Source organism: Seriola dumerili, unplaced genomic scaffold (assembly GCF_002260705.1).
Source record: "Seriola dumerili isolate Sdu_G_001 unplaced genomic scaffold, Sdu_1.0 BDQW01000191.1, whole genome shotgun sequence".
Taxonomy (NCBI): Eukaryota; Metazoa; Chordata; class Actinopteri; order Carangiformes; family Carangidae; genus Seriola; species Seriola dumerili.
The window spans coordinates 4,426,046-4,449,429 of record NW_019174446.1 but is presented as its reverse complement, the minus strand read 5'-3'; the positions used below and the strand labels follow the sequence as shown (position 1 = coordinate 4,449,429).

The following is a 23,384-nucleotide window of genomic DNA, read 5'->3' as shown; positions in this document are numbered from 1 at the left end:
ACCAGGCATGACGCAACGCTATATTAAATACATGGAAGAGTTACAATGTCTCGTCCTGCTTCATTAGACTTAATTATATCTGAGGAACATTTCTCTCTCAGTTACAAGCACAGAAAACAACAACAAGTCTTTCCTCAGAATATTTGACTGTCTTCTACCAAAGCAGGGAAATGATGCAATAATTTGCTTTGCAGCAAAATTGTAGCAGTTGTAGTTTATAGCAATATCTTATCCTCTTCAATGAGCTAACATTAGCTTGCTTACCTAATCTCTCTAAAGTAACACTATTCTGTTATGTTCAACAAAATATTATGACGAGTTATTTGAGTCAGGATGTGGTGACATCTCTGTGTATACATATGTCTTGTATATTTGTATCTTTTTATGTAACATAATGTACATTTTCTGCAGTCTTAGCATTGATATGCTAGTAAAGTGTTGGGACATATCGCTTAATCTACTTGTATGAAGTGGTGCGTGGATAATTTATTTCTGTACTGTTTCATCTTTTTACTACTACACCCCTTAGCTGGAAAGCACTAGTATATTTAAAATTTTATATTATTACATACAGAATCTACAACTGTCCTAACCTTTCAAACTCTATTCTCAGCAGTCGCTCTCTCTCGAGGATGGCAACGTGGAGTCGGCCCCATTCTTTCTCCACGTCAATGGGATGGTAGCCTGGAGGGACCTTCACCTGACCAGCCTGCACAGCACTCTGTGGGCAGGTGGAAGAACAATGCATAAGTTTATGAATAGTAAACAATAAAATACAATATAATAATGAATTTTAAAGTTGGGTTAGCTTGCCTCAAAGGACTGGTAGATGTGTTTGGACCGGCTCTTGTCAGACTCTTTCACTGGCAGCTCTGTTTCTTTGAACTTCAAGAACTGGCGCCACAGAAGCTGAAGAAAAAATACACAAGATTAATATTTTACACTGGCAATTTATATTTTCCTATTTATTTATTTGATGCTTTATTAATAAGTTAGATTTTTTTCAAAAATGTTATTTGGACACATGGAGTTTTCTCAGACATTGAAAAAAAAATATTCAGCATCATCCTCTTAAGTGCATACAGTGAAACCATTGCTTATATCCTGGACACATCATTATGTTGCTTTTTTAGGTTTGTTTTGTATGTAAATCACTGAGTTAACTTCCTAAATAGGATGAGTACATTCAAGTAACACATCATGTTGCAGTTCTAATGGCCTGCCTACAGTGAGGTAGCATGCTCTGAAAGCCTCATTCATCCATTCTCATGACTGGTGTAAATTAAATTGAACTTATAATGAGTTAAAGAGCTTCACTGCACATATTCCCAGAGAAAAAAAAAACGTACTCAATCTCTAACTGGGCTAAGAGTTTTACTGGGTGTTTTAAAGAAGCACACCCAAAACCACAACTTTTGATGATGCTGTGCTGCTGATAATTTGACTTCAAAGAGAATTAAGAAAAATACTAAAGTCACGCTACGCTTTTGTTCTGCAGCACTGACAGGGAGTGGTGAAGTGGTAATTCTCCTGAGGATTAGGTCCAACATTATCTGCCTTTTGGCTGCATTATCCCAGAATCAGCACTGCCCTACCCACAGTACAACAATGTCTGTGAATACAGTTTATTCTATCTGCCCACAGCCAGACATTATGTGAATGTGCTCTTTGATTCAACAATGGCCACCTACATAACCTTTTCTCACGATACTTATATTGCTAAAACATGCACCGTGTTTTAATTGGTCTTCTTTTAATAACATAATAACAACAACGATAACAACACCCATCACAAAGACAAATCTCTGGCCTCCGGGTATAATATCCTCATATCATCAACATATCAGCTTACCTCTATCTCCTCGTAGCTGGCGGGGAACTTCCTCTCCTCGAAGATCACGACGTGATGGCGGATCCACTGGAGCAGAAGAGTCACCAGCTCGTAATACTCCTGCCAGCGCAACTCCAGCTCCTGCAGCCAACACAGCAGAAAAGATAGCTGGGAGGTTAGACAGGAGGACTCTTCTTCTCCTGCGTCTCTGCCTCACGTACTCACACGCCACACTAAACTCAATTAGGTAGCAACAATCCAGGTCTTGTGTGAATGGAGGAGAGAGTGGGAGAAGGAAGACAAAGGTGGGCAACAGAGAGACAGACAGATAGAAGAATATTTCACTCAGTCCTGCCTACGTTTGTAAGGACATTATTAGAAAAGATGTAAGATCAGTATTCACTTTCGCATTAATGCAACTGGACACTAAAATCCCAAACATGGCACTAGTCTTATGAGTGAATATGTGTAAACAACTATAAAGTATGTTTTAGGTGAACAGATAATGTGTAACATTATCCCTTTGGCCTCTGCAGTGTAAACACCGCAGGTTGCTAATTTGCTGATACTTGGTTTCACAAGACTTCTATTTCACTTTGAACATTTGGTTGAGTTGGGAAACACAAAGAGCTTTTTATAAGTGGAGTCACAAGCCATTTCAGTTTTGATTCAATCTTATCAAGCATTCAATCAGACCAAATTTGAAAAACATTTATGCTACCCTCAATCACACTCATCGATCGCAATTTTGAAATATTCTGGACTGACTTTTGGCATAAAACATGTTCTGCTCACATTAGCTCTGAGGCCATCATGCACATCAACCCGGGGCATGGCATCATACAAGGATGATACATAAGTGATGATGGACTTCTCATCAGGGTGAGGGACATCCACATCTGAAAGGATAAGGTGAAATTGCATTATATGCCATTTCATTATTTCATGTTGCAAATTAATAACAGCAAGTAACTATCATCAGTGTTAACAAACGTGTCTGGTGTGTCAGTTAAAACTGATTTTGGGCCAGTCTTACCCTCAGGGTCCAGCAGGCGTGTCACTCCCAGGTCTCTCTCAGCCACACCGAAGGCATGTTCCAGGTTCTCCACGTTGGTCTGTCGGTACACTCTGCTCATATCGATGAGTCTAGGACTAGAGGAAGACAACAAATGGACATGCAATCACCAACAGCGCGAGGGGTATGTTAACCTTGACTGACTATAACCTGCACAGTAAGTGCATAAGTTTTGAGTTTACATGAAAAGTACACACCCCACTTTTGAACAATGCAATTGCAAATGGGATGGTAATGTTTACATTATGTTTTTATCATTGTAAAAGCTACACAAGAAAGTGAAGTGAAGTCAATGGCTGCTTTCTGTGCATAAATCTCAGATATTAAAATCAAAACTTGAAATGGAGTGGGACAGGATAGAGGATTAGATATCACACATTAACACATATGCAGAATTAACCCCGTCTGTGCAGGCCTGCTCAATTCACTGCTATGAAGCTCAATATATTTGCAAAAGTTAATGTACTTCTTGAGACCTTCTGCCAACAGAGCCCACCTGTTCACTCACTCACTCACTCACTCACTCACAAACCTGTACCAGCACCTGCCTTTTTTGTCCTCTGGGTGTTTGACTCTGGCAGATGTCAGAGCATCTATAGGTGGAATGTAATTTAAAAAGCATCTGATACAATAAAAGCTGGTGCATTTTAAGTCTGCAGCCAGCCACAACTTGACTCCTAGCAGAGACAAAAGTTTACGTCTCCAGAGTTCAGTACAGGACGAGTGAATGCATCACAGAACCTCACCTATCATGCATTCATACTTGACTATTACAAGTATGTAATTAAATCATAATATAAAAAATTATAGCAGTTTTAAATGCACAACCAAATCCACAAATTGAAATGTGCAATGCATATCCCTGCAGCAGTAATTTTGATATTTAAAAAGCAAATACAGTATGTGCACAAAGCAACAGTAGGAGCAGATTCATACAGCTCTTGGATGCGTAGAGTGGATTGGCCCGGATTTTGTCCATAAACAGGAGAAACATCCACGCGGCAGATTTCCCGAACAGAGAACTGCTTTGTGGGCCTGGTGGAGCTGCTCATGCTCTGGGCCTCTCTTCCACGAACGCTACGAGACCTCCATCCGTGGCCCAGTTCTTCACTGCTAGAACGTGCACCTGAGCTCTGTGAACCCCTCCCTGAGTCCAAGGAGGATCCCTCTGACGGGATATCCTCACACAGCATAACCACCCGGTTGTCCACATCGCTAACGGATCCTGACATGCCAGAAATGAAGCCCAGGCTTCTCTTCTTCTTCTTAGACTTCTTCCTCACACTGAGCATCTTCAAATCTGCAAGAGTGTCCTCGTCCAGTGGCAAGTAAAGAGCTTATTCTTTAGGGGTTGGCGTTATAGGTGCAATCATTCATACAAACAAATCTTTTGATGGCTTGATAGCTACATGTTAATCCATCCTGTGCAATGTCTCAGGTGTCCATCAGCATGTAAAGATCCTGTTAATCCTTCTGCTGGGCTGAAAAAGCCTCCTAGTGGTCCAGCCAAGTTACTGCTTCCATGAAGCCTCTTTAAATGAAAACTAAATTCAACCTACACACACCTACAGAAGCCCTGGACACTCTTGAATTCTCCGGATGAATGCATATTCTGGAAAGCAACAACCCCATTTCACATGTAGCAGAAACAGTAACGCTGCAGTAACGCCCACACACCACACCCCTGATCTTTATAAAAGGCAGTGCTGATCCAGCCTCAGGTGACTTCAAAAAAATTAAAAAAAGAAAGAAAATAAGTTGCAGGTACACGCTCAAGTTCGAGGAAACTTGCCCCTGCAGGCATCTCTTTCTCCCTTTCTTTCAATTCACGGTAGATCCAAAGAAACACAGCTTGCCCAGCATTTAATTTTCTCTCTGCATGAATAACTTTGTTATAAAGCCTAAAAAGAAAAACCAACCAATGGCACATTGCATTGTCAAATCTTCCTGAGAAATAAATGTACATTCATTTCCCAGGATGCCACCACACAAAGCAATCCTTAACCACTAATTCTACTATAAAGACAAAAGAGCTTTGGGGGAATTAGCATATTTAGTGTTCAACAGTAGAGACGTATGATTTTACTTTTTAATACTAGGTTCCCAACAATTTAATATTTAATAGGACTTATCTTAACATGGTAAAAGAGCTACAGTATTAATCATAGTCAACGCCTGTCAGTGATATTCCTCGCCCGAAGGCCTGAAATGTTCATGGAGAGGCATTAAGATTTTTATCAAAAGAAAATGAGCAGCGGTGTCAATTTACTGCAATAACTGGGTCAAAAGAAGGTGTTTTAAAGGCAGATTACAGGAAAAAATATCAGATTTTAAAGCCTGAGTGAATAAATAAAGCTTTGCTACCTTAGTTTGACAAAGCTAGTGCAACTATACAAAGGCTCTGCACTATTAAATCTACATCATGCTGCAAATCGTCTTTTCTTTACAATAAATCAGATATGATACGATAAACGTTGCATCATGGTTACCAAGGAATAGATACATCTTACAGAGTAGACTTTAATAACAGAGCGGGTTTAAACTGGTATTATTAAGTGTAATTTGACATTTATAAGCGTGCCAAAGTCCCACTCCTGCTCCACTGCACTTCATATTAAATAAAAACGTACCGATGGTGATGTGTCATGACACGACAAAAGCAGTGATAAAGCCCCGAGTTATGGGGATAATACTGATATATCAATATATTTGATATTTTGACAGTTTGTGGAATAGGACATTTTGTCATTATGCACCCCACCCTAGGATTCAGTACATTTCTGTCTGCACACGTCACATTTCTTATTGTTGTTATTCTCTGTGGGATTATTTTCCTGTTATAAATTGGCCACACTCACTAGTGTTTGTGTATGACGGCGTTGAAGAGCTTGCCATCCCTCCAGCTGGTGGTGAAGTTGTCACAGCGGATGCCCTGGTAGCCGTCAGTCATCCTCTGAGACCAGAGCAGCAGTTTCTCCTTGGCCGTCATGTCTTCTGACTGGCCGTTCACCTGAATATCTGAGATCTGAGACGATATATACAGACCGCATGTTAACAGAGAGGAGGACACACAATCTGCAGTCTATATACGGAAGAACTGTGAAAGAAATCAGTCATTAGTGGAAACCAAAAGATGCAATTTAAACCAAATTACTCAACACCAGTAGTTAATTTTAAGTCAATTTTAGTATCATCATTAGTCCCAAACCAATTAAGACCTTTATTACTCCTTGACTTGATTTTCTTGGTTGCGTTGTTCATCGTGCATATTAGATATTAATAAAGATATTGGTGGATTGAAGTGTTATTGTTTCTGACTGGGCTAATAGGATGCAGCAGGATTTCAGTCTGGGAAAACGCCACTGTGGTTGTGGCATCCGGATAACTTTTTATTTGGGGAATTTGGGGATAGGAAAGATGAGTCATAGGCATCTTATTTTCCATTTTGTGTGTGTGTGTGTGTGTATAAATGAATCTGTGCAAGTGCAAGTCAATTTCTTCGCCTCCTCCTCTTTGAATCCAGATCTTTCATGCACTTTTTTCTCTTACTTCAGGGCACACCATTTTTTTCTTTGTAAATGAAAATAATTTAGGGTCATCACACTGTAGAAATTAACACTACGTTATATCATACATTATGATTGGGAAACTTAACTCTTCCCTTTGATCTCTTTGACTCAAAAACAACCACAGCCCCGGTATTTTCCCCCGTCTATTCTATAAAAGTATAAAGACTCTGGGATCATTGTACGTATTTACAGGGCACAATGGCACATTCACCAGATCTAACCACACCACACCTCTTTTTCTTTTATTGCCCATGCTAAACTTCAGCTTTTTGCAACCTGAACCTTAATCATCTGATATTAGAGGGTGTGATCCTGTCGAGGAGTCCGATGCCCAGGGATCTCTGCCTGGCAGCTCTTGGCATGCACGGGAACAGCAGGAAGAGGCTTGGGTGTATGGGATGTGGTTGGGAGTGTAACGTGTTCGACACTTGGCCTGACACACCCTCCCCATTGGAATCAGGGAGACGGTGACTCATACTTACACACCCTTGATGGTGCTCTGTTTCTTTATACTGTTTATAAATTAGCTACAGGACACTGTAACTACTTGACTGTGGTGTTAGTGTGTTATGATAACCTTTAACCACGTCTATGAACATAAGTAAGAATGATCCCGTTTTGATTAGAAAATGCCTCTCGAGAGGAATTTTGAAGATCCACAATCCATTTTGATTTTTTTCCAAGGAGATATGAAACGGCAGCTGACAGGTGCAGATCCCAGAGACAGAGGGAGGGAGCGATAATATAACGGAACACAACACTGACAGAGGAGGAGACCTGGAAGTGGAGGATGATGGTCCATATTAACCCCAGGGTCAGCTTGGGGTTTCCGTCTGCTATGTCATCGTTTCTGATGTTGACCAGCTTGACCTGGGAGAGCAGAACAGAGCAACAGTCATACTTGCGTTACTGATCACAGCATCTCCCAAATAAACAGACACAGTCAGGTCTCTTGTGACAAAGCATCCGAGGTTTCCAAGGCTTTCCAGGCGTCCTCTCATGAGTCGTACCTGTCGGTGTTTGAGGAAGTCCAGTGCTATCTGTACATTCTGCAGTTTGTGGAATCGCATGCGGCCTTTCTCTCTGGGCTGTGGAGGACAGAGAAGAGACAGAGAGGTGTTTAGTTCAACTCGGAACACTTGACTGTCATAGACGATCCTTTTAACATACTTGTGGTGGTGGAAGGTGGAAAGCATCCAACCAAAATGGAGAAATGAATTGGAAGGAAAACGGATAGAGAGACATTGAACAGAAAAATAACTTCGGGAATAACTGGTCATTCTTTGATTTTCTTTTTTTTTCAGCAAGGAATGAATTCTCGTGGATATATTTACAGTTTGCACATAAAGGTACTGTGCTGAATTTCTCTTCCAAAACAATGCTGCTTTGTTTGGCTTAGTGCTGTTGTTCACCACTATCCCACACAGAGGACAAAAAAGAATATGATGAGTATAATAAACCCTTCAGAATAAGTAGTTACAGCAGAGGGAATTTGCATTGGGTGAACCGATAACACGTCTTTGCATTCTTTAAATCATCCGACAACAGAGAGATTAGCTCACTGCATAATGGTTACTTTGTCTTTTGAATTTCATACAGCAAATCAATGCAGCACACAAATAAAATGGCTGTCACGTCCAGCTGAACAAAAGAGAAAAGACCCTGAACAAATACGATAAGATGTTTCAAAAGGAAAAATGCAAAACAAGGTATTGCTAGCGCTAAAAACTGCCAAGGGTATCAGTGGGTCCTGCGAGTGTCAGCAGCACCTATTGATAACTGAATACACACACACATATACAGCAGCTTGGTTGTTAAAGCAAGCCTGTCGATGACACCACTGAGGTTTGGTTACCATGCACAGCCAAATCAGCACAGGTGAATCAGAAAAAAAAAAAAAAAAAACCTGATGGCTATTTTAAGTTACAAACCCACTCACCAACCGAGCGCTCCTGACCACGTCTCTCTCCCTCGGCTAGCCCCGGCAAGAGCAGGGCAAAGAGAGGAGGCGGAGGCCAGACGGCAAAGATCAGCACACACAGAGGAAGGTTAGAGGAAGGCAAACCAGAGGCAAGGGAGGGGAGGAAGAATAGGAGGAAGAGGAGGAGTAGAAAAGAAGAACCGTAGATCAGAAAGAAGTATAGTGCACAAACACACACACACACAGGCCAAAGTGAGGTTAATGCGTTATAAGGCTATGGAGGCATTCAGAAGATGAGCAGAGCTGGAGCTGGTGGACAGAGAGCGATGAACTACAGCAGCAGAGAAGCTTCTGTTCAGATCTGAACCGAGGGTGGAAACACAGCGTCCTGCCACTGGCGTGTGGCGTGGAAGCCTTGAGCTTTTAGTTCAAGGAAAGACTAAAAGATGTGTGAGAAGTCATATTTGAGTATATAAAATACATGGCTGGGGAGATGGCTCTAGAGATCTCAGACTGGAGCCACCGCAGTTAGTTAACAGTTTGTTTAGCAAAGTTAAGCGCAGGCTGCGGGTTACCTACAAGTTATTGCCACAGGGATGGTATTCCAGGTTGACTTGTGATAAGTACTCATTATTTAATACGTCAGGGTTATGTTTTGGTTTAGAGGATGGGGGGATGGTTGAGGTAAAAAAGATGCAGAGCTGGGGCAGATTTTTTTTCACTCTGACGACTCTGGCGATACTCACCAGTGTTTCCCCAGACAGGACCTCCAACAGAGAGATCAGGTTATGTCCATCTCGAAGGTCCTCATACAGGTCTGTCACGTGACGCTGTGCCTGCCAGGAGAAACAGGACAAGAAAAAACAAAAAGAGGAGGTGTCACAAAGATTCAAGACGAGAGTTTTCAGTTAGCAATCTACACACAAGCGCGATGATTTAGACTGAGCACACATCTCTTTCGAGGAGAATTGCTCTTTTGTTATCCAGAGCACATGACGCAAACTGTTGGTGCGTTTATTGACTGACGCAGAACTTAAAATCAGACTGATTTTGATTCCTTTAAAAAAAACGTGTTGGTTTATTGGCCGCAATGTGACAGATGGTCTCGGAGGTATCGTACTAAAATTGTAGCTTTTGTGACAAGAACTGACTTTGCAACATGTTTGCAAAGTCCGGTGACACTTAACCACTTCACCTATGAGGCGTCAAAAGTTATGGTTGCATTACAATTGAAAGAGGTGCTCTATGCTGGTTCAAAATAGGGCTGCACAAGTAATACAATCAATAAAATCTAAATCAATGCAAATCAGTGCAACATCCAAATCGCTGGATCTGCAATATTTTTGATAAAGGTCAAATGTGTCACAACATTGTTGAGCATTGTGGTGCAACAGAGACGCCCCGGCCTACAAAGCATATTCTCCAGCTGTATAGCAACATGTTTGTTTAGTACAAGACCCAACGAAAATAACGTCATCATTATTTTTATATTGTGCAGCCCTAGCTCTAAACCTGTTACCTCGCCGTGTTATATAAGTGCTCAGAGTGTTCTCTCCACTAGTACATCTCTGCACAGGTCAGGAATGCATAGCCGTGAGCAGCCAAGCCTGGCTCCTACTCCAAATGCCAAATGGCAGCTGTCATCCCTGACAAGTGATAGATGGGACTATGGATAAAAACCACATCAGTGAGGTTGCGAAGGTGCTCTGGTGAACATAAATCTGCTGAAAGCACAGACGTATTTACTTTAAGATGGTTCTTGTGGTCACATTCACAGTTAATTCACAGACACAACAGGATTTATTGTTTATATAACAGACGTGTGATGTTCTGTAATTACAACCAGACAGGGAAACAAAGTGAGAGAGGTGAAGGAAGTTGCTGTGAGACTGGATAGAAGGTGAACACGCGAGGGAGGGGACAGTCGGACACCGACCACACATACAGCACATTTAGTACAGTCCTGCTCGAACGGGCTAGTACCTACCTCTGCCCTCCGATGCTGGGTGAAGACGGATGAACGAGAACAGACGGATGAGTAATGGAGAAACGGAAAGAGTGGAAGAAGAGGAAAAGAGCAGAAATGAATGAACATGGAATAAAGCACAATCATTCGGATGAGATGGAAATGTAGATGATTTGATGAAGAACATGATGGTACACGAGACAGAAGGATGAAACAGTGGATTATTAAACTCATCCTTTTTTCTCTTTTTTTTTTTTTTTTTGTTATATGACAAAAATCAGAGCCAGGTGTGTTGGGCCGTGCGGGAAAAGGAGGCCTCGGCCCTGAAATGGAATGAAGGCAAATTTCCCCTGCAAGTTACAACAGTAGCTGATTTATGTTGGCAAGAAGTTCAACACAGTTATCCAACTTTTGCTTTGCTCCTCCCTGCCTGCTGAGATGAACTGACAGTGTGAGGCTGAATTCAGCGACGGTAACCAACACTGTGACCACTAGGGTTCACTGTCTACACTGAGAAGTCTTCTGCTTTATAGTCCATGGCATCCATACTGTATATAAATGCCATTATATGCCATTTATATATATACATATAGATGGCACACTCTGATGATCCATAGGACATATGATTGATATGATGATGAGATGATATTGCTCTGTATCTAATTATGTCTTTCCTTAGTGTGTTACCCTAGAACCATCTATCTCAGCCCTGCAATTACTTTGCAGTGAAGAGGCTGTGATTCTGCTGCACGTGATCAACCGTACTGTTGCTGCTTAAATGTAGGTGTTACACTACAAATCACCCTCTCCGGGGTCAGAGAGAACGGCTCCATTAACTCTTCAAGGTGAAAACCATTAGCACACATGGCTGACAGCCCCCCTCATCCCGGTCCCTCCACGCTGTCTGGGAACAAAACGCTCAACATACCTCAGGGTTTACATCATGTTTATGTCATCTTAAGCCTCTCGACTCTGAAGGCGATCCTTTTCATTGATCACCGTGTTGTTATCTATAATCACTCTGCAACAATTGCAGTGTTTAAATCTAATCAAGTGTAGTTTGTAGGAATCTGCTAGAAACCAGATTTCGGTTCTGCATCTGCTGCGACGTTCCACTCTGTCTTACACGATATAAAAAGATTTACTGGGCAGGGGAAACCACTCCGGCCCTTTACAGCTCTATATGGCTGCACCTAACCTATTGTGTGCCCCTGTCAAGCCAACCATTAAGCCATTAAACCAGTTTAACCTTAGGGGAGCCCTCCTGCACATTCAGACACAGAGTTAACACTTTACCTGCCAAACCTGTGCCAATAAGTTGCATGACAAAAGCCAGTATACTCCTCCCTTATGCTTATATTGCATGGGTTATTTTCATACAAGGCACAATGACAACAATTATGTTGTATATGTTGTGTTGTATGTTATGTGACCTCCCTGCATCAATGAATGCCTTTCAGTTTAGGCCAGGCATGAACGCAGGAGTCTGCGCAGCACATGTGCTACCGTCAGCCTCAACCACCATGGGATCTGGGCCGAGACTAGAATTCGCCTCCTCAGAGGGAGCTAAGTGAGTCCAGATGTGTACGATTCCAAAATTCACAGTGAACACTTAAGACAAACAAGAGGGAGTGACTCCACCGTGCTCTCATATACTGGTAGCAGAGTACGTTACAACTGCACAATCATGGAAAGGAAAACACTGTCTTTGTGCAGATTTTCTTCCCTCTTGTTCCATTTAAAAAAAAAAAATAAAAAAAATGAATGGCTCTGTGTCTGTGGAGCGAATATACAAATAATGTAGAAGCACTTAATGTCATGAGGCTGTAAATGAATTGCTGCCAATGGGAGTTTTCTGGAAAGAAATCCAGCACAAGCACGGATATTTTTACTGCTCTGTGGGAGGGGTGTATTGTGTTGGGGGGGTAATTTTTCACTCCTAATGAGGAACTCCTGAGTGAGGAGTACGGCCTGTTTGACTTTACCCTCATCCTGACCTGTTTGCCTCCTTGAATGTGTGATGCATTGGAGGGCTTTCAGGGGCTTCGGCTGTGGACGAGTGCTGACGGATGGTTTACACAGCCTCTCACCTGATGACAGACTGGACCTCTGGTAATCCTCCCCATCACGGCGCGATGTTCACAGCCAAGTATGAAACAATAACTGACTCGCTAATGTGTGTTTATGTGAGTAGAGGGTGGGGTGCTGGTAATAAGTTCTGCAGAGACACTTACAATGCACAGGTGAAGGATGGAATACATTTTAGATAATGACGGCCTGCCCCTAAAAATATTCCACAATGTACAATTGCATTCTGGGAGTCTGCTGTCATAAAATTTTGTTGTTACAGCTTGCCCACATAAAATCAGTGTTGTACTGTGTGTTCACTCAGGTCTACTAATTCCTAAAGCTACAAATTATCCCCCCTGATCATTGTTTCGATAGCTATTCATAGCATTAAACATTAACAGTACATCAAAATTCTTGCCAACACAAATATAAATCAAACCTGACTATTTGCTTCTGCAATTACTGCATAGTCCAAGTATTTAACTCTACAGGCAGAGATCAATCACCTCTCAAAATCTGAGTTTATTGAACGCTCAACATAGCATCCTGTGGTTGAAGGCAAATCACTGCTTCTACTCTTTGCAACTTGTAATATTTCAGCCTGAACCACAAACAGGGAAGTATACCTTTTTTGATATCCACTGAGGTTGCTGTATAAGAAAACAGTCAACCGCATGCTAAATTTGTGCACACTTATTGGTTGGATTTCCATTTATTCTGCACAAGTGCATTTTGTTCATAAGAAAATGAGTTTGGAACATAGCACCGAGGGCATGTGCGGGCAGGAATGGGAGCATCAGTCTGCCTTTCGAGTTCAATGAGAAAAGAGTGAAAGTAAAGAGAAAGGCCCTTACCTTTATCAAGTGCTTGTTCACCCATTTTGTGAAGGTCTTTTTCTGTACTCGATCTCGTTCATCTGCAAAATAGAGAAACCGTAGTGATCAGATACGTATGCAAAGTAACAAAAACGTGCTGTAGCTTAGTTTCGAGTTGAAAATAACATCACGTGATTGATGTATTCCTTGGGCAGACAGCCAGAGCAGCTACAAGTTTCATTTATTGCATATAAAAGCAGTAAACCAAAGAGGAAATCCCCGAGATACCAGACTTGTTTGATTTGTGTCGGACAAACAGAATTTATCACTGGGTGGAAAAATCCCTCTTGACTGTGCATGCCTGCATCTGAGTCAGACTGCATCAACGCACATTCATTGTCGGCAGATGCACCCCTATTGTCTAGGAAACGTAGTGTTTGCAAGTTCATGTGTCGCTCTAACACCACAGCCAGCTGCGCTCTTGGACAGAAAAATAAAGGATTCCATGGTAAAAATGTAGTGTCATAACATTCTGCATGATTTGCTCAGGTCATGGCATAACTATAAGAGGGTGCAATTTCCCAACAAGAAACAACAAGATCTTGGCAAGGAACACACACCTACTAAAACAACAAACCAGCACACGCCCACTTGGTGGTGTGTCCCTATTGGCGTTCAAGGCATAAACCACAAGGCGTGTCACTGCAACGTTTATTATGGACATGGTGGATGGATCTGCGTGTTTCCCGTTCTCTGATGTGAGCCCGTGTGATCCGAAGGTTGTGGTTTGCTGAACACTTTTTAATTCATGTCATTTTATTGCGGGACTCACCTTCACTGACTCACACCCCATCTAATTCCATTCACATTGCACCAGAATGAACTGTGGTCAGCGACACAAAGTCCTCTGTCTTATCAGCTTTGGGGGAATGATCCGACTGTCTACTGCACGGTGACACACCCAGCAATGAAAAGCAAAGGGCAGTGATTCAACTCCGACATAAAATAGGCGCCCGGAGGTTACATTTGTTTTCTCAGTAGGGTGTCGCCGACAATTTCTTCAAAACGTGTTATGGAGCTGTGTTTCCATGGAAACCTCATATAGACACCAATAGACCTTTAACCTTCTTATTTATCATTTAAACCGATAGGGACTGGCCTTCCACTACGTGACCACTGTGGTTGTATTTCCTGTCAAGGGGGCAAAATGTCACACACAGTGGTGACACACACACACACCCACACACATAAACACAAACACACACACACACACAGAGCAACAACACTGGGATGTTTCACAAACTAAAGCAGTTTCCCATGGGAGCTGCACCTTGCCCTTCGAGTCTGTGAATTCTGTTCACACCACATTACTCAATCTCTGTTTCAACTAATGCAACTCTTTGAGGACTCATTGCTCTTTATGAGTGAATGGTATGAGAGTGGATAGGGGCAAGTATCAAATGTCACCACACACAGAGGGGTATCAGTGAAGTGTGGTGTTTACAGTCCAAAACCAAAGAAAGTCGAAAGCAGCGGTGGAAAGTACCGTAACTAAGCACATTTACTTAAGAAAAGTACACCAGTACAATTCAAGGTACCTTAATATCCTGCTACCTTATATTTATACTTCTTACTCTATTACATTTATTTGACGGCTATAGTTGGTAGTTACTTTGAAGGTTAAGAATTTACACACAAAACATAGAACTTTTAGATTAAAAATGACCAAATAGACTAGTTCAACTTTAGTGCAAGATACAATATTTAAATGTTACTATAACATGAATCCATCTGAAATTAATAATAAAACTTTGAGTCATTTTTTTATGCATTATGAGTAGTTTAATATTTTAGGTAGAATTACTTTTTTACCTAAGTGATATACTGAATATAGGACTTTATTTGTAACAGTTTTTACATGGGTTTAACGGGGGGGGGTTACAGGGTCTGAACACTTTGTTCACCACTGTTCAATAGTTCTCAGGCTGCTCTCAGTGGTGTGACACACCAGAAAAGGAAACACACAGTCACAATGGCAGATTCAAAGCGTTTTGATGAAGTCAACTTCTTTATATCACTGCATAGCAAAACAGTTTTTTTTTTTTTTTTTTTTTTAAATAAATTTGTGAAAATGCTTTAAAGATATAAATAATACAGATGATAAAAATAATCAGTTTGAAGAGTTCTAGGGAAAAAAGAGGAACAATCTGAATGGGAAAAAAAAAAGGAAAATGTAACACATCATTCATCCTCGCTACGACTGTAGCCACAGTGACTCATTCACCCCAAAACACAAGCATGCTACACAACATAAACTATGAATGGGCTTTGCTGACCAATACGAAGTAAGGAAGCTGCTGATGCATTAGAAAAAGGGGAGTATCCTCCTTTAAGTCACTGTGTTGGGAAACAATGGACACAACAGTCCAATCAGAATAACCATTTCTGCAGATTACATAATGACACTCAAACTTTCCTGTGACAACAGTGACAAATACCATCTTCGGCTGGACTCTGACAGCACTAAAGTCACAACATAAACCCATTCAGGCTCAAAAGCTTACAACATGTTAAAATGCTGAAATTACGTTAAGCGCTTCTCTCACCTCTTCCTGGATAAAAAAACTTAATTCTTGCCCAGCAGCTTCTCACACACATGGGAACAGATAGATCAAGATTAAGCTCTGCAATTAAGCTGTTTTCCATCAACTGCCACCATACTGGTACCTTTCCTGCCGTCTGTAGCCTTCAGCATCCCTTGGTAGTAACCTTCATCTGAGGGCACCCTCTCTCTGCCCATGCCGTCAGTGGAGAAATTCCTGTACCTCTGCTGCTGAGAGGTCATTGTCTCTGTTTGTCGGCACACACAATAATAATCCTAATGATAAAATATCCTTGGCGGTTTTCTCCTTGATAGGATCTTCTGCTTGTCTCGCGTCTATCTGTCTCTCTGGCCCTCAGTTCGTCCCAGAGTCTGAAGTCCTGTGGCTACAACTCAGCACTTGACAAACCTATGATTTCTTTCTCCTTCTCCTCACTCCCTCATTGGGCTCGGCTCTGCCCTTCTTTTTCCTCCTTATGTTTTTTTTTTTTCTCTTCCCTTTTTCCTCCCGCTTATTCTACTCCTTTCATAGCAAATGGTGCCTGTGGGCTATGAAGTCTGGACCTGTCCTTGTGTGTGATGTGCGAGTGTGTATTTAGTGGCGCTAGTGTGCGAAGGGCATGGTGGGTAGGGCTCTAAACACACCCCTTCCTCTTGCAGCGTGAAGCGAGGAAGAAGGAGGAGAGGCGGGGAGGGAAGGACGAGGTGTGGTAATCGCATGTACTATTCCTTCACCTCATTTGCGCAACAAAACACACACACACACACACACAAGCTGAGTCACTGAGATAAGAAAAAAATATCATAAAAGTTGGTGCTGATGACTTTTTATGCTTTATGCTGCATTAAACAGCATTTAAACAAATTATTTACAGGTAAAAGGTAAAAAGTGACACGCTCTCTCACACACGCACACGCACACACACACACACACACACACACACACGTATCATGGTTAATCATTACTTATTCACCGCATTCCTCAGACATTTCACATTAGGGATTACTAACTGTGACGAAGAAAGACAAGAGATGGGGGATGAGATAGTTTTAGGAACGGCTGCTATGGATTCTAGACAGTGATGTTAGACCACACCCAAAACATCACTGATTTACTCCGAAACATAAGAGCTGGTAACTCAGGGTTTGAGCTTGTGTTTGTATCTAAAGCAAATCATTCAGAGGGCATGATGCCGGTGATGAAAACATCATTATCCGTTTGTATCTCTGCTTCTATCTCGTCAGTGTTTTAATTAATCTCACACAGCTTGTTAAAACCGAACTGTCGAGCTGTGCTGAATCTTTTCTCTTTAACTCTTGATGATGTTTGATTTGATGTAGGCACAGCTCTTTTTCAGCCATTTTTCTTTCCAGATTTTCTGCCGAACGACACATTTCCTGCCCTGTCGTGTTTATACTAAACAAATTGGAGAACACATGCACCACTTCCTGTAAACCGGAGGATTCTGCCAAGAAGGCACAGACAAAAAGATCGTTTAAAACAGGAACTGTAATAAAACAGGTTCCTTGAGCAGTTTTTATGTTTGCGTCTGTGTCTGGAAAATTCAAAGCACGCACACACAAATGCACCTTAGACTATTCAATCGGTCCTTAAATCCAAATGAGAAGCAGACATTTTGGACGCACGTTTTGCATAACCATCACTTTTGAACTGTAAACTAAAATGTAGCATAGCATGCGTAAAAAAAGAGTTCAGTGAGTATAGTGACTCAATAATGTAATATGAATTAGTGAGTAACATGTTTGTAAAGTTTATCATTGTTAAATTACATTTTTTTGCTTTTAAGTTGCATCTGCCACATGTGAGTCCAAAGTACTGTATTTATTCAGAGTTTATCAAAGGACTTATTTCCACTAAGTTCCTTCATAATGGTCCCCTATATGACTCGTACGTCCTGATAGCTAAGCTGGAGGGCAGGGTGTTTTCTCCCCCTGCTAAATCCTGCCCCTGTAGCCTGCAGGTGGGTATATATCCCATTTCCCCACCCTGACTGACATCACTTTATCAGGTCTCGAAAACCACTTTTTCTGCAGGGTTTTGAAAATAACCTGTATGAACATGAAGGTACTTAATGTGTCAGTGCAAGTATGTCTGTGTGGGTGTGTGAGAGTGCGCATGTGTGCGTGTGCGTATGTGTGTGTGTGTGTGTGTGTGTGTGTGTGTTGACTCATTTGAGCCACGTTAGCAAATTTGGAGACACACCTTTGTAGTTTCATACAACGTCCAGGCAAGCAAAGGAATTAAGGAGTGGTATGTGGGTAGGCAATTAAAAAAAGGGAAAGCAATCGTACCAAATACAGGATTTACTGTAGAGACCGAAAGGGTTTTTGTTGTAAAATACTTTGACCCTTGCAGCCTGATACTTGCATTAACATGATTTAAATACATAAACATACCAGCTGTGATGAATGAGAACAGTAAAAGGTAAACTAGAGGGTCATTTCCTAATGTAGAATAGAATCAAACAGAACAGAAATGGTTTTCCAGGCTTTCTAAGATGCAGAGGCAGCAGTTGACGGTAACTGAGAACTCAGTTACGTTCTGGCAGAGGAACATGGACCGACACCCACAGCACTTGAGCTGAATCTCTAAACCCGATGGGAAACACTAGCAGGGGACCCGAATGGGAACATGCTCGGACGCAGAAAGTGTGGAACATCTTAGTCATGAGATCTTTCCTCCAAAAAGGAGACATATCATTAAGGTCTCAACATGCTTATTACTCTGCTCCCTCATCTGGCTTCATCAAAACCAGATGGAACACTTTGGCTTTTTATACGGGCAGAGAGAGAGAGCGTGGTGAAAATATGAAGAGAAAGTATTTTCTTTCTAAATGAGAAGGTTGCGGTTTGATCATTTCTTCATGATGGAAGTGATGTTGGATTTCTTCTTCCCACACTCATGTTGCATTATCAAGCACACGCTCGTACTCTGATACAATGGACTGACTTAGTATTGGTGCTACATGCTTCAGCTGTTAGCCTCACAACCACTTGTTTATATGCTGAGCGGCTGCTGTGTATATTCAGAGGAAGTTTGTGTTAAGGTGGTCAGAGCATCAAGTATTGTTTTCCTAAATCCTTAGTATCCACACTCCCCTCTCTCCTCATATAGCCATCTCAGTATTTCAGTGAATTTCGGAGTTATATTTAAATAAGTTTGGGAACGTTGATCAGTTGGTTGATCCGCCACTTCGGTCCAAACTGAGCTCAGCACCTATTGGATGGAGTGCCATGAAATTTGGTAGAGACAATCGCGATCCTCAGAGGATGAACCCTACCGACTTTGTTGCTCCCCTACAGCGCCACAATACTGTCAACATTTTTGGCTTCTAGTGAAATGTCCCAATCTATCAACTATTGGATGGATCACTGTGAAATTTAGTTTAGACGTTCATGTTCTCCTGAGGATGAACTGTTATAAGTTTGGTGATCCTTACTTTTCATTTAGTGCCATCATCTGGTGAAAAAGCATATGACAAAATCCCTCAAAAGCTAATGACATTCCCATCAGCCTCAGCTGTACTTAGTGTTCAAATTGTAAACATCGTAAACATTAATATACAACATTAGCCTGTTTGCATTGACACGGTGAGCGTGTTAGCCTCCTGACGTTAGCATTCAGCTCAAACCGGCGCTGCGCCTAGATCCTCTCACAGAGCCGCAAGCATGGCTGCAGACTGCTTGTTAAGCAGTATACTGTGTCATTGTGCTACTTGTGGTTGTGAAAACCTCATTTTTATGGATCATATTTGTGTCAAAAAGAAATCCATGGTTTTATGCTTAAGCCTTCCATCAACAAGTTTGCAGGATATCACACTCATTTAGCATTGACTGTTAATCTGTTAATAATAAGATACAACTACGGATACATAAAGCTGACAGAGGACACTATATGTTGCTGTTTATACACTGCATACAGAGTATATGTACTCTGCCGAATACTGACAAACACATAGTTGAGCCTGCAGCCGTTCAGGGATAGAACAACCTGCGTTTAAGCATTGAGGGACTCTGTTTCCAAACAATGCAAACTAATTAGACGACAAAAGAATTCGAGGAATGTGTCATTATGGTTTTTGAAAGTGCTGAGCTGCAGAGCGAATACAAGGGTTTAAACAGAGGGAGGACAGACAACACCTTTCATTGTAGAGGATGAAAAGCGGTGGAAAGGATTTGCTCTCCCAGATTAGGTTTCCTCTCCTCTCTGTCTTCTCCCATTTTTCTCATCCCTCCCTCGACTCCCCCTTGTCTCTTGGTTAACTGAGGTGAGGGTTTACTACAATATCTGGCCACCACGCCCCACAGGGAAAGGAATGCTGATAAAACTAGAAGAAGCCTAAACACACCCAGGATTATCACCTCAGTTGTTCTTGAAGGAGGAAGAGGAGGAGGAGGAGGAGGAGGAGGTGAAGGAGGAGTAAGGAGAGGGAGACAGGCAGGGCAGGGTACCAGCCACCTGAATCACAGACATGATTCATACAAATCAAAAGAAGTTTTATCCTGAGCTGTGATGCTCACTACAAGTCTCAGTTTTAAATCTAAAATACAGAAATAGAGAAAATAAACAACCAAACACAGACTCCCTTGGAATCCACTCTCAAAGGCAGTCTGTTTTTCAGACAAGACAATCTAACGAGATCAGTGAGGCTATGCTATCTTATATAACTGTGTTAATATATAATTATAAAAACACTGAAAAAGTCAGACCTCTATTTTGTTTATCTTTAATTTGGATAATTTATTTAGATATATACAGCAGTGATGTCCAAGCTAATGGACCAACTGATTATCAATTAATTGATGCGATATAATAAAACTTGAACACATTTAAATAATCAGTCTGACTGTGTGACAAACACACAAAGGAGCTGACACCAACCACAGGGATGTTTGTCATAGCTTTGTCCTGATGCTCTGTCCAGTTATCATCCAGCCTGACAGCAGACTGAAGATGATGTTGTCAAATTTAGATCTAACGACTGAAGCTGAAAACTCAATTTAACTCAGACTCAACAGGCCTGTGGATTAGCGACGGCAGCTGAGTTTTAAAATAGCTCGGTGCTGAGCTACAGAAGCCTCTGTGGAAAGCCCCACATCTGGGAGTGCGTCCGTTTGCTAATGTTTCATTCGGTGAATTCTAATGTATCAGGGCGGCGGAGAAATAGCTGAGTTGACTGGCACAGACGACAACATTTAAAACAGCATGTGGCTCCCTCTGCAGGTGAAAGCAACGAAACATGTCACTCAAGCCAAATGTGGAGCAGGGTGTAAAAATCAGCTAACATTAAAGTAGCCACTTGTATGTAAAGTTAGTCTGTAATTTAAAAGACTACACTATCATGATGCTTTGTTGAAACTAAAACTAAAGCTGTTTTTCAGTGGTTTACAAAATGAAGTGGCTAAATAAAGTGTAAGTCAGCGATAATTCAGGGCTGTGTTGGTGGTATTCTGTGACCAGATCACTGTGTTTTAATTATTGGACTAAAAATGGCATTTTCAGAGCTATAAATTTTGAACAGGCCAAGACTGTGGGTTTGGATGTGATTATAACCACCAACTTTTCCCTGCCTTGTTTCCTTCGTTCCACACTGAAATACCTTCTCTGTAAAAACACAACATATTCATACTGGATTTTTCTTTTTCCTTCAGCGCTTATTGCTGTGCTGTTTGTTCACTGCTGTTCAGCCAGGAACTACCACTGCTTGATTCTATCTACCAACTTCTTCTTCTCCTTCTCCTCTAAACAAAGTTTAAACACAAAATACATCATAATCTGTGCAGCAGAGGATTTTCCATTGAAAAGACCCACCAGAAACAGTTTCTAACATTTATACAAGACAAAGAAAAGGATCAAAAACTCACAAGTGTAAAAAAATTATTTTTTGCTTGAAAACTAACAGATTAGTTGCAGACCTCATTGAAATAAAATTAAAATCCTGATTTTTTTTTTTTTTTTAAAAGAAGAAACAAACCAAAAAACAAAGTAAACAGAATTCGCTGCTACTATCTTTTAATAAGTGACGAACTACACTAGGATCCTACAAGAACTTATTGTCTGTATTACTAAGCCTAGATCACGTAGGTTCCTCATTTCCCTGGTGATCTATTATTATGACATATGGTATTTCCATATGCTGTCTCAGGCTTGGCAGTCTCCAAAAACCCATGTAAATGTGGAAAAAAGGGAACTTGAGAGATGTTTCCATGGCAGCGACTATAAACACACAACACCATGTGCTTCAGTGGTAGCTGTGACTGACTCTTACTCATGGATGTATTTTTAGATGCAGAGACGGAGGAGTCTCCAATACATGACCCACTTGACGTGGAAAGGAAAACACCGTCCTCCACCCACCACTCCACTCTTATTTTAACTGAAGGCAGAGCAGAGTAGTTTGACCACCAGATGGAGCCAGAGCACAACCACGCCCAATACAGTAAATGGTAAAGGTAAATTGTGTAAGTCACTCAGACAAAAAAAGAAAATACTATGAACTATGGAAAAACCTCCAGATAAAAACTAAAAAAAATGAATACGACAGAAAATTTTAAAGTAAAAATTACAATATCTTGCTAATGAATCTGAAAAAGGCCTTTAACTGTATTGAGTGAAAATAAAAGCATGCCCAAAAGTATGAATAAGTAGGAATGAGATTAAACACTAAATACTAACTGCTTAAACAAAACCTTGGTCAATAGAAAATCTTCCTCAGAAAAATAACCATCAACAAAAACACATTCCTGAACTCTATTTAAAGATACATAGTTCATTTGCATAAAGTTGGGGCATGCACCCAACCCCCCACCACCCCCACAGACATCATCAATGCAATTTCAGAAAGCATCACTTTAGAAAAACAAATAATTAACTTTAGGAACATAAGAACATATCTTATCGATACTATCATAAATTTAAAAAAAAAGAAAAGAAAAAAGCAGTGTTAAGTCCTCTTGAATAGATGTGTAAAATAGTTGTAATATAATATGCTGAAAAAGATTGAATAATGTGTAGGTTACTGTTATCAATCATACTCTCAATCAAACTACTGAATATGCAGTAGATGAATGTATAGGAGCCAATGTTTTTCATGCATAGTGTGACATCTCCTCCCATCTTAGATAAAGCCTGACACTATCAATGTGAACATGCTGCTTTTAAACCTGTTCATAAAGATAACGCTGACCTCAACAACCACTTCAGGTCTACAGCAGTTACTCATTTACAACAAAGCGTTACATAGGGTTTCGTTTTGAACGATACAGCTTCATACATTGAACAGTGAGGGCATTGACTGCAACCTGCAGCCAATCTACAGGAGACTGCACTTCTTTTATTTGACACCAGACCTACTTATTATCTCCAGGCACATGTTACTGCACCTCACTGCTTGACTTTGGAAAGGCAGTTCCCACAGACTTAGTGTCTCCTACCATCCACAGGTGTGCCTAAGTACTTGAGTATGGTCGTAATGTATTTTATTGTGGGATTTCTTTCTCCTTACTTTTTATCT

The 23,384-nt window shown here is 41.1% G+C and overlaps 1 protein-coding gene across 5 annotated transcripts in view; it reads right to left on the bottom strand.

Moving 5' to 3' along the window:
• LOC111227641 (plectin-like) overlaps positions 1 to 23,384 on the bottom strand; it is a 111,414-nt gene that overhangs the window by 23,638 nt on the left and 64,392 nt on the right. For 2 of the 5 annotated variants that reach the window (XM_022753227.1, XM_022753228.1), the window contains exons 2-12: positions 13,287 to 13,348; positions 10,384 to 10,398; positions 9,143 to 9,232; positions 7,486 to 7,563; positions 7,253 to 7,345; positions 5,765 to 5,931; positions 2,868 to 2,983; positions 2,627 to 2,730; positions 1,853 to 1,972; positions 814 to 909; positions 594 to 721 (exon numbers count right to left, since the gene is read on the bottom strand). In XM_022753227.1, coding sequence (XP_022608948.1) covers positions 594 to 721; positions 814 to 909; positions 1,853 to 1,972; positions 2,627 to 2,730; positions 2,868 to 2,983; positions 5,765 to 5,931; positions 7,253 to 7,345; positions 7,486 to 7,563; positions 9,143 to 9,232; positions 10,384 to 10,398; positions 13,287 to 13,348 — 1,069 coding nt within the window. Of the gene's footprint in view, positions 1 to 593; positions 722 to 813; positions 910 to 1,852; positions 1,973 to 2,626; positions 2,731 to 2,867; positions 2,984 to 5,764; positions 5,932 to 7,252; positions 7,346 to 7,485; positions 7,564 to 9,142; positions 9,233 to 10,383; positions 10,399 to 13,286; positions 13,349 to 15,974; positions 16,280 to 23,384 lie in introns of those variants that run through there. The other 3 variants (XM_022753229.1, XM_022753226.1, XM_022753225.1) reach the window with 2 other exon arrangements.